The sequence below is a fragment of the Patella vulgata genome, chromosome 8 (genome assembly GCF_932274485.2).
Source record: "Patella vulgata chromosome 8, xgPatVulg1.2, whole genome shotgun sequence".
Taxonomy (NCBI): domain Eukaryota; kingdom Metazoa; phylum Mollusca; class Gastropoda; family Patellidae; genus Patella; species Patella vulgata.
The window spans coordinates 38,058,567-38,069,627 of NC_065886.2; the positions used below are offsets into that span (position 1 = coordinate 38,058,567).

Here is an 11,061-nt window from a genome sequence, read left to right on the forward strand (position 1 = left end):
AATAGAAGTATTATATACGTTATATACATCTGTTGTAGTTTCAGACCGCCTACAGCAGTACAGTACATGTACTTACAGCTACAGGTAGGGCATGTAAATGTGGGGAATGGAGAGACCTTAACATCAGGGGCGGATCCAGAGAGGGGGTTTGGGGGGTCGAACACCCCCCTGCTCAGCTACAGAATTTTTTTTGTAAATCAACACTTTTTATGCGAAAAGTTTCTCGGCCGTGTGCTTTATCCTTTATCGTGAGATGTGGGACAGGATGGGCACTCAAAGCATAAGATAATGATATAGACATTATGTTTTATCGCAATTAATGCTTTGCATCCATGAAATTGAATCACAATGTCATTGTATTAATTCATAATAAAAATTGACGTCAAACAAGGAGTTGAATTTCTCTGTTTAAAAAGCTCAATGTGTATGTATATACGCCAAAATGACGATAGAGACCATGTGGGAGGGGGGGGGAGATACATTGTCTCAGGAACCTGGCAAACCCCTCCTGCAAAAATTCCTGGATCCGCCCCTGGACATAGTAACCAACTGGAGTTGATTTTTGACGAACATTGAACACTTTAAGAACTATGCCCCAACCGAAAAATTAGCAGGGGGTCCAAACTTCATTGACACCAACAGACAAGATAGGGAGAGGAGAATATGTTCACATCATATTCATTGTGTGTGCAAATTTTCATGAAGAATCAACAAGTTGGAATTCAATATTTTGTTTCTATATTATTTTATCAAACATAAAACAATGCTGGTCGGTTTCTTTTCATCTAACATGACATTAACAATTCTATTATAACAAAAATATTTCTACATAAATAATTATACATTCTGGGGCTTGATAGGTTAATAGTATCGAACTCAGTATTACCATAATCAATTACAGACTCCTAACCCAATATTATCATAATCAATTAATCACTCATAGCTTGATAAAATTATACATGTTGGGTCTGATATGATAATAAATGTAATATCTAAACTCAGTATTATATAATCAATTACACACTCATTGCTTGATAATATTATACATGTTGGGGTCTGATACAATAATAATATCTAACTCAGTATTACCATAATCAATTATAGACTCATTGCTTGATCACATTCCATAATTCACAACTTGAAAAAAATAGAGAGAATGAAACTATGACTGACCCTGTTACACACGGAATTTACAAGCAAAAAATAAAGATGTTAAAAAATGCATTTTATGACTTAACGCGGTAAAATAATCAACAGTCAAAATAAAAAATTAAAATAACTTAATGGCGTGGTATTTACAATTACATTAAACAATTGTTTTTATGGGATTTTTTGTTTAAATAATTAAAAAGAATAAAAAACATTAGTACTGAAAAGGAAAAATGTTACTTTTTGTGGAAGGAATTGTTGAAATTAGTTTCAGATTTTAATCTTACTTGATCTGTTATATTAAGAATGATTTGTCATTTCCAATCAGTCTGGCAGAGCTTTCAGCATGCAGCCGCATGCCATACCAATTCTGGTCACTGACATTTTGTCAGCAGCTCCAATCGTATGATGGGCATCATTATGCATGAAAATTTTTCATAGGCTGCATGGTGAATTTTTGTTAAGCATACCGTACTATAATTGGTTTAGACAAAACTAAACACTCTGGAATCCATCAAGGGCTTAAACAATCTGCATTTTAAAAGCACATATGATCTTTTGTCACCCAGATGAGGATTATATACCTAATGTATGGTCAGGGACTATAGACTATGGGCTGTATATTTTGACACTATGGTGGAATATTTATCCGTGATAGCAAATAATCTGTGCCACAATGTGGTGTGCATGCCTTTAAATGTCTAAAACAAAATTTTGGCACCAGCTCGTCTTAAGGAAGAACCAATTACAATCATTAAAATTTTGAATTAAATTAAAAGCCCAAACATTGCACATATACGTGATAAATGTACATGTAAGCATATACTAACTTCAGTAAATTCATTTAACATTTGGGGTAAAATACCTAATATAATAAAATGTATATCATGTATTATTAAAAAGGCAGGAATTAATTAACATGCCCCTAGAAACCTAATTCTAAAATTAGGTTGAATGACAAAATTCTAGCAATGGTATATTATATATTTCAAGTGTTTTCCATAGAATATTGTATTAGTTAAATACAATATAGCCATTCACAAAAAGACACATGCATTTTATGCATTAAGTTAACTAACCGTTATAATAAAGCAGGTACACAATCTCAGTATTACATATTTTTACACACAAATATTATAAGTTAGGCCAAATAAAAATAAAAAAATATGCTGGTTCTTGGATACTGCTGTGTCACCTTCTGTTTAATTACCACGTTTGTATTTCCCCGCAATAAAAGAGGAAGTAATCGGAAGTGTAACACAGCCTCAGTTATAAAGTACACAACCCTGATATTGAGAATCATAAATGACACAGGAGAATCATAAATGACACATAGTTATTAGGAAATGGCAACCATCTATACCAATCTGTTTCACAGAGGATTACGAAAGTATTCTAATATCTCTGTAACAGATGACTGTTTCAAACAAGTAACGTCACATCACGCGGCGTCAATCACTGGCTCAATGGCACGTGCATTGTTTACATAAGACGTTACTTATTCGGGCTAAATGGTGAATTTAACTTATTTTAATACTCATTTACACAATAGGAAATGATTTTTACCTACAAATACTTCAAACGTCTTTATTTTTCTAATACATGAAAAAAAATGTTTTAGAATTTAATTTGACGGAAGAAAAAAGTTAATATTTGGGACTCATTAAGTCACATCGATGGCATCCTTATCAGTGATTGTAGCGGCCTAGCGAATATTCACTGCTGGTCAGTGTGCATCTATACATGTAGTAATGAGAAAGAATGACTGATGGGCATGGAAGGAGTATTATTCACATTAGAACTACAAGATCAGTGCAACACAAGAATTAGTAATTTTATAAATAAAGAAAATTCCTGTAGACAGCATGAATCAACTGATGCCGAGATAGATGTCGAACCTTAAAATGTGATGTTTATGAGTCTGTGAGAAGTCATTTAGCTCAGTTATCTTTAGAAAATTTTAATATTCTTTGAGAACCAGAATATTTTTTTGTATGGCCTCAATAGTCTTTCACATTTTTTGGTATCTAATGAATTAACATATCACAGTTTATTCCTTTCCCTTTACATTTCCTTCTTCTTTTTCTTGGGTGTTTTATTCATCTTTTCCCAGTTTTCTGCTGTCCTTCTGTCGGCCTTTGTTACTGCACTAAAATCAAAATTCTGTAACCATGGCATCAGCGCCAGGATATGATGTCTGTATCCCTGAAAATTATGTTACAACTAAAGTAATGTAATCTCCCTTGTTGCGCATCTCTACATGTAGATGTCGCTGCCATTATTCTCAATTCTTGTTTCTACTAAAACTCAAGTACCCCTTTTGTACACCCAGCCTTTGAAATTGGAAGTTTCTACTCATTGCCAAAAGTCAGAAAATGATATGTCTAAAAAGCGTTGATTAGTGCTACAGGACCACAGCACTTCTTTATATTCAACATTCGTGAGTTTTCTTCGGGTCCTCCAGTTTCCTCCCACTGCTGAAAGACCACTATGCGCAAACGAATTATTGAGATAAAATTGAACCTATGTTAGTCCCGAAAGGACCTATTTTGAGCTGAGTGAATGTTAAACCCCATTTTATTGTTTTTCCACACCACAGAGTTCGCAAGATAACCTTCATTTGGTTGGTTATGTATGATGTGGTTCTTCTACACTTTACTGCAGTTTGATATACATGTATTTTTTTCAATAATTCTGTTGGACACAGTGGTCTTTGGAAGTTGGAGGAAACTACTAGAAGATGAGTACCAGCAAAGAAACACGATGTTGGGTAGGTGACCCTACTCCTTGTCCTATACAAACCTGGGTCAAACCTATGACTTGTATCACATGTAAGTAACCAGTCGAAGAGTTGTCAAGTTATTCGGATTTGTCCATTATTCTGTGGATTATTTTGCTTCTATTTTGTCAGGAAAACAGTAGTTTATCTTGGCACCGCCTTCAACATGCATTTATTGATGGAACTGGCATGATATAAATATACAATATTATTATTTACCTTAACATTTTCAACTGGATTGCCATGGAGAGTTAATTTACGTAAATTCTTTAATGACTGCAATTTTTCTACCTCCCCAATATTATTTATTTGGTTACCATGGAGATATAAAATCTCTAATCCTTCGAATTCACATACTATCTACAACATAGAAAACAAACAATATTCAATTAAAGAAATGAAAAGTGAAAAGAATCCAGTTGATGTAAATGTATTGTATAGTGACAGACTCAATAGAGAGAGAGAGAAATGGGGTTTAACATCCACTCAACACAAATTAGGTCATTTCGGGACTAGCACATGGTTCAATTTTATTTCAATAATTCGCTTGCGCATAGGGGTCTTTAGCAGTGGGGTCTTTAGCAGTTTCCTCCCACTGCTGAAGACCCCTACGCGCAAGCGAATTATTGAAGTAAAATTGAACCATGTGTTAGTCCCGAAATGACCTAGTTTGTGTCGAGTTGACGTTAAACCCCTTAAGGGCATGAAATACCATAAAGCCATGAAAATTCGAAACGCCCCATTTATTATATTCCATGAAACAAGAGGGAATAAAGAGAATAACTCACCTGATCTATACCAACTAACTCGTTAAATGATAAATCTAACCAACCAAGTACGGATGGATTATCAAACAAATTTGTACAAATTTCTGATAGAAGTTTAATATCCACTAATGCATTGTTATTTAGTCTTAAACATCGACTACCAGACTTGCCATCTTCTCTTACAGGTACGATTGCTTTTTTTTGTAGGACAGCTGGTCTAGGTGTTTCATCGTAAATATCTAGAACAGAAAAAATAATACATAAGGCCAAATGAAAAGAGTATTCTGGTTCTAAATTCATGCATCCCTGCAACACCTAAAAAGCCTCAATTAAATTATAAAGTCTGCAACCCAGATAAATGTTATTGACCATCATAAGTGAAACTGGATAATCCTAAATTTCTATGAGAGATCATAAATGTAAAACACTGAAATATGATGTTTGTGGGAAGTGATTTAGTCCACTGATTTTTGATGAAAAAAAAAAAAAAAATCTATAATTGCAATACTGGCTTCATAATATTGACATTGGGGGGGGGGGCAACTGTTTAAAGTCAGTAAAGTGAGTTCCTAAGTATCAAACTGTTGAACATGCCATACAGGCCAAACTATACTAAACTTATGCAGTCGGTCTACAATTAGTACAATTAGCTCTGCTTGCGAACAGACTCTAAACTAGTTGACCTACATATTAATTCCCAAATCAATGATTTTAGTCGTAAACAATAAGTATACTTCGCGAATTTTGAGAAGTACCAGTAGGCCTATCCAATATCCATTTAACATAAAATTGAAGAGATTCATTTAGTTTTTGTGTGAAATGGAGTTGAATCGCATGACAGATTAGTACGGTATACAAAATTTTTGGATATGGCGGCCATTCTGGTCAGAGATCTATTCTCAAAATAGTTTATAGTTTGTCAGTTTTCTGTATGCAGTATAACAAACCACTGTGGTCTAAGTGCATTTTACTTGAGTCATGAACAGTTCTTTGTGGGAAGCACTGTAAAATGACTTCAATCAATGAAGTAATCAATCAAATCATGCATGTTACGCTTGAGTTATCTCTGTGCAATACTGTAGATTAACTGTTCTCGTGAGATGTCATGAAACCTTACAAATAATTACATTAGATAATGTAACCTGATTGACACCCATCAGTAAATCTATTATTAGCACAAGCAGGATTTATCAATTTTACACCTCTATAGCTTCTCTAAGGATTATTGAATTATACCCAGACCATCATGGTGTGCCATTTAGCTTTTAACTATAATTGTAAGCTTATCTAAAGCCGTAAAAGATTTTAGCTCATTTGAATAACTGTCACAAATTCTGACTATTAGGCATTCACACAAATTTCATTATTGGAAAGAGTCAAAATCTAGTACAATTATCTAATAATAATAATAATAACAGGATTGAATGAAATGAGCTGACCCCCCAAACTGCACAATTTCTAAACACAGTTTACATTAAGATTGAATCCAAGATCAGGAAATAAACCCTCCCAGTGCTGGTAATAAAGTGATACAACTAGTTAGTACAGTATGGATTTGTTCATTTTGCCTCGATACAGTAGGCTACATTAGTGATTTCAAGGTAACCACAGACATTAACGACAGAACTATGGATTTAATAGATTTGATCGATTCGGGATATTAACGGAACCAGGAAGACATTAATCACAGAACTACAGCATGAATTTAATAGATGTATAATTAATTACCTGTTAGATTAGTGATTTTAAGGTAAGAATAATCTAAAGGTGGCAGACTCTCATTGTTCGAATCAATAGCACTACTAACAGGCAAAGTGGATTTCTTCTTGGCAACAACCAAACTAAAATATAAAGTTAAAACATAAAACATGTGTCATCTTACGAAAGGAATATATATATATTAACAAACAAGAGGTTGCCATGCAAGATACGCCCACATTTTGTATGAGATGGACAGAGAAAAACAAGCTAATATAATAATGTGATTTTCTGTACAATCAGGGGTCATAATCCAGGAAGTTTTGATCTGATACATGCCAATATCGGAAGGTAAACCTATATTTCAAGTTTCGTCAAAATCGGATAAGAATTGTGACCTGTAGAGTGTTCACAAACAAACTGTGGATGGACGGACAGGAGCGACGACAATATACGTCCACATGAAAATGTGATTTCTTCAGGTTTTGGTTACCTGTTTCTATTGATTGGAAGTTTCTCACATGACAATGTGGGTGTATAAAAATCATTAATTATAGTAATACTAGGATCCGAAATAAAAAATATGATGATAATTTTCGGCCAACTATGTAGATCGTAAAGTTGTAATGTGTCTACCTGCCGCCTGCACAATCTATTTTCATCTATTCTACCGTATTTTAATGTTTAGGCCCTACTATTTGAAATAGCCATTGATACGAATCAGAAGATCAATTACCGATAATATTTTTGTTTTTCATCCCCACACAGGTGGTAATATTCTGATAATAAAGATCAATCGTTAGAATCAATTAGTAAATTACATATTGTACCAGCAGTCTGTTCCTACCTAAGGCCTTTTGGACACTAGTGCTTCAGTCCCACCAATAATTTGAAAATATTTTATCCATCGACAACGTAGGCCTAGTAATCAAAAGACCATGAAAAATTTTCCCAATATACATTATAATTATATGAATTTTGTTCCAAGTGCCAGTCAACTGGCCTGTGTTCATTAATTTATATGCTACTGGCACTACCCTTTAAAATGTCTATGAGAACTTTTTTAGTACTACTACTAGGCCTACTTAGTCAGTACTAGGCTAGTAGCCTAATTGAATTTGAAGGAAAGCAGTACAAAATTTAATAAATTGGAGATCTTCTGATCTGTATTTTGCATGTTACCATACCCAATTCTCTGACAGTCTATTAAATTATCAATAATGGTCTACACTACAAGCTCACCAGTACTTAAACCTACATTTTTAGACATGATGCCATTAATTTGATGGGCAGCATGGCTAAAACTACATAATCCTAAGGCAATTAGTATTATAGCCTGTATACCAACTTTTATCAAATATTTCGTACTTTCATAAAATTTAGAAACACGATGAATTCGACCACAAAAGTCATTAAGCTTAACTTAACCCACAACTTGATGAGTACCTTTTAAGAAATTGAGCTTGGAATAGTAGGCTAGATCTATTTAAATTTTAATAATTTAGGTCACTGGCGCAAACTCAATTTCCCACAAAATAAAATCAACTTGAAAATCAAACGGTTATCTAATTTCTATGCTTTACCTGGTTCCCGAAGACATGTTGGTCTCTCTCAAAACAACCGATTCGCGTTAAAATAACCCGTTAATTCCTTAAACAAACATTTGCTAAAATAATTTCAGATTACTTGTAAAAACTCCTAAACTAACATGATCACAACAAATTAATGGACGCCACCATGTTTGTTGTCGGGGACAACGATTCAACATACCCGGATGATAAACAAAGGTTTCTTCAATAAAGGAAATGGTCGTCTCGCTCCGATGCTCACGGAAAGAACCGATTTAGTGATTCTGACATTTGATTGGTCGACCCGATACCGGGGTTTTCCGCCAGTGTTCGACGATGCCCCGCTAAAATTCAAAGTACTCGATTACATCGTGGGAAGTAAATTTAAAATATGGTCAGAAAACTTTCCCAATCTACATGAAATAACTCAAAATAAAGGAACAATGAGTCTGGTTTGTATACTTAGAAATATGAAATAGACTTTCCAGTTGCAAATTTATGTTTTTTTTGCATCTAAAATGTACTTTATATTTCTTTATTTTTGTGTTGTGGTGAATCAAACTTCAAAACACGTCAACAGCACAATTGCACTGCCATTATTGCAGGTCAAGTAACCTCATTAAACCTGTGTGTATAGAAAATGGTTAAAGTTCACGTAGGCTTAGGCTTCCTAGAATTCAACAATCAGTCAGCACCATTAAATTAAAATGTTCAGTGTCTGGTAATGCTGGAAAATAAAATATACATTAATATTAATCGTAAGCTTACTACTAGGCGTAGGCCTAGCCTACTGGTATTTATAATTTATTTATACAGTAAATGGTGAAAATTTAGATTATTTCTAAATTCTAGCCTTCCTCACCCCGTCCCCTACCTTCCCTCTTTTCCAATTACCAGTGGAGATTTGTCGAATGGTGGGTCAGGTATTTTAGGATAGGAGATGTGGTTGGGTATGAATGATCTGAGAATTGTACCTGTATTGTACCCACAGCTGCAAGGAAAGTGTTCCTAATTAATATTCAGTTATTTTCATTGCAATGACATTAAGGTTTCTCACAAGTTTGTGTTAGTTGTTTATCCCGGTTTATAGAATGATCTGAGAATATCCTTGAATCATGAGGGGTGGGGGGGGCTGAAGAAAAAATAACAAAAGACTTTAATAATTTAAATTCTGTATTGTACCCACAGCCTCAAGGAAAGTGTCCCTGATATTGAGTTATTCGTATTGCAATGGTATTAAGGTTACTCATCTATATAGTCTATAGATTTTCATCCGTAGACTTTAGTTAGTGAGCTTTGGATTATAATGGCTTTAGAATTAGTGTAAGCTTATATTTTGTTTTTATTTATTGGTAATTTAAAGACAAAAGATATGCTTGTTTTTAGTACTTTTAAATATGTAAGATAAATTTATGTATTCTTAATTATTTATAGGAATATTTGTAAATTTATGAAATAAAGCAAAAGAAATGGATCCTGGCAAGAAAAGAGCACTTATTGACTGGGTAAGTTTAAGACTCCCTAAGACGACAACTCACAGATATTTACATATTTACAAAGAGCTCTGTCCAGGACAGTGTCTATATAGTGACATTATATACATGTCTATTCATTCGTATGGGATGTAAAATGTCAAGTGGATGCTAAATAGATCTCATTTGGGGGGTTGCATGGCCGAATACATGTGCGCGTTGGATTATAAGGTCTGTCATTGAGTCAAGTGGCGTGGTTTTGATTTCCCGCTTGTACATGTACGTGACAAGGCTTAGGGTCCTCCGATTTCCTCCCACTGTTAACTTAAAGACCCCTACGCGCAAGCAAATTATTGAAATAAAATTGAACCATATGTTAGTTGCAAAATGACCTAGTAGTAGTTTGTGTCAAGAGGGCGTTAGACCCCATTTCTCCCTGTCTATCTCATTTATCTGTCGAGAAAACAGACTTTGCTAGTAATTGAAGTGAACCTAAAGAGTTGTGATTAATACAAAATGTCAATCGTCTTTCATGAATCTTCTTATTATTTTGGTTAACATATCAGTTATGAAATCATTTTGATTTATTTATTGTCAATATAATATTTTCAGGTAAATGCTATTGATGAAGAGGCTCATTTAAATTCCCTTCATGAATTAAAAGATGGAAAACAATTGACCAATTTACTCAAGTTATCGTAAGTTTCCAAAGTACCTGTAATGTACTAATTATATAAAATTTTAAACTGGAAGAAAGCGAGCTGGACAACAACTGTGTATAGATACAAAATAAAAAATAAAAAATGACACTTGTCCTAGATCCAAAAACTTTATCAAGTAATGTCTAATTTATTGCAAGGGAATCATATACTGTTATTATAGTGCACATAAAAGATCCATTGATTGAAAATACACAACCCATCCCAGACAAAATTGTTACTTGCCTAGCTAACAAGATCTTGTGAAACTCTATCAAAATTTAACAAAGTCATAAAGTACTGGTGCTGTACAAAGTAAATTTATAGTATCTAAAGTCATCAAATTCTTTCGTAATTTTATATTTCCAGGGAACAATCACTTGTAATAAACATATCTGACAGAACATGGATGGAAAATGTACAGGATTATATAGAAAGTAAGTTGAAATAAATATATGTTCTAATTCTAATAGATAAAAATGCTGAAGATTATTTTTTTACTTAAAAATCTCTCACTGAAGATTACCACATGGTCATTGTTAATTATATAACAATATTAGAGATAATTATCTTTTTTTATCAGCATGATACATTTCTTCATAAAAAAATTATTAGACTTGGTACAATATATAATTAAATGGAAAATTGAGCATCATTATACATGTGTAAGACTACATGTAGGTATAATTCTATCGTCACAACCACATTGTCTTTTATAGGATTATTATTTTGACAATTAAGATTTTAAGGATTAAGAGAAGTTGGAGAAGCCACTCTCCATAGAGAATTCTCTAGCTTCACACTGGACCAAAATTCCCATGATTGTCTCTAAATGCTTGGAAACACCACTGTTCAGACAAAATTCTCTTGCATGTACTGCACATAGAAATACTGTGTATACATATTAGTTTCAAAATGTTCCAAGTATGA

The 11,061-nt window shown here is 33.6% G+C and overlaps 1 protein-coding gene and 1 long non-coding RNA gene across 2 annotated transcripts; one reads left to right on the plus strand and one right to left on the minus strand.

Annotated features, from left to right (window-relative positions):
* Positions 1 to 726: 726 nt before the first annotated feature.
* On the minus strand, positions 727 to 8,153 carry LOC126829295 (leucine-rich repeat-containing protein 51). Its single transcript, XM_050559085.1, has 5 exons — positions 7,977 to 8,153; positions 6,424 to 6,536; positions 4,717 to 4,934; positions 4,148 to 4,288; positions 727 to 3,354 (listed from the first exon to the last, which is right to left on the minus strand). Exons 1-5 carry the CDS (start codon positions 7,991 to 7,993, stop codon positions 3,214 to 3,216), a joined length of 630 nt encoding a protein of 209 aa, XP_050415042.1. The 5' UTR covers positions 7,994 to 8,153; the 3' UTR covers positions 727 to 3,213.
* Positions 8,154 to 8,339: 186 nt separating this feature from the next.
* Positions 8,340 to 10,556, plus strand: LOC130014151 (uncharacterized). The gene is made up of 4 exons (XR_008789169.1): positions 8,340 to 8,413; positions 9,396 to 9,466; positions 10,046 to 10,131; positions 10,501 to 10,556. It is a non-coding gene; the product is annotated as an uncharacterized LOC130014151 (long non-coding RNA).
* The last annotated feature ends 505 nt before the right edge of the window (positions 10,557 to 11,061 follow it).

Bases quoted from the DNA above. Each gene is read 5' to 3' on its own strand.
- LOC126829295 (XM_050559085.1), bottom strand. The intron at 4,935-6,423 runs GTAATTAATTAT...TTTCTGTTCTAG, and splicing joins TAAAATCACTAATCTAACAG to ATATTTACGATGAAACACCT. The intron at 3,355-4,147 runs GTAAATAATAAT...CATAATTTTCAG, and splicing joins ATCCAGTTGAAAATGTTAAG to GGATACAGACATCATATCCT.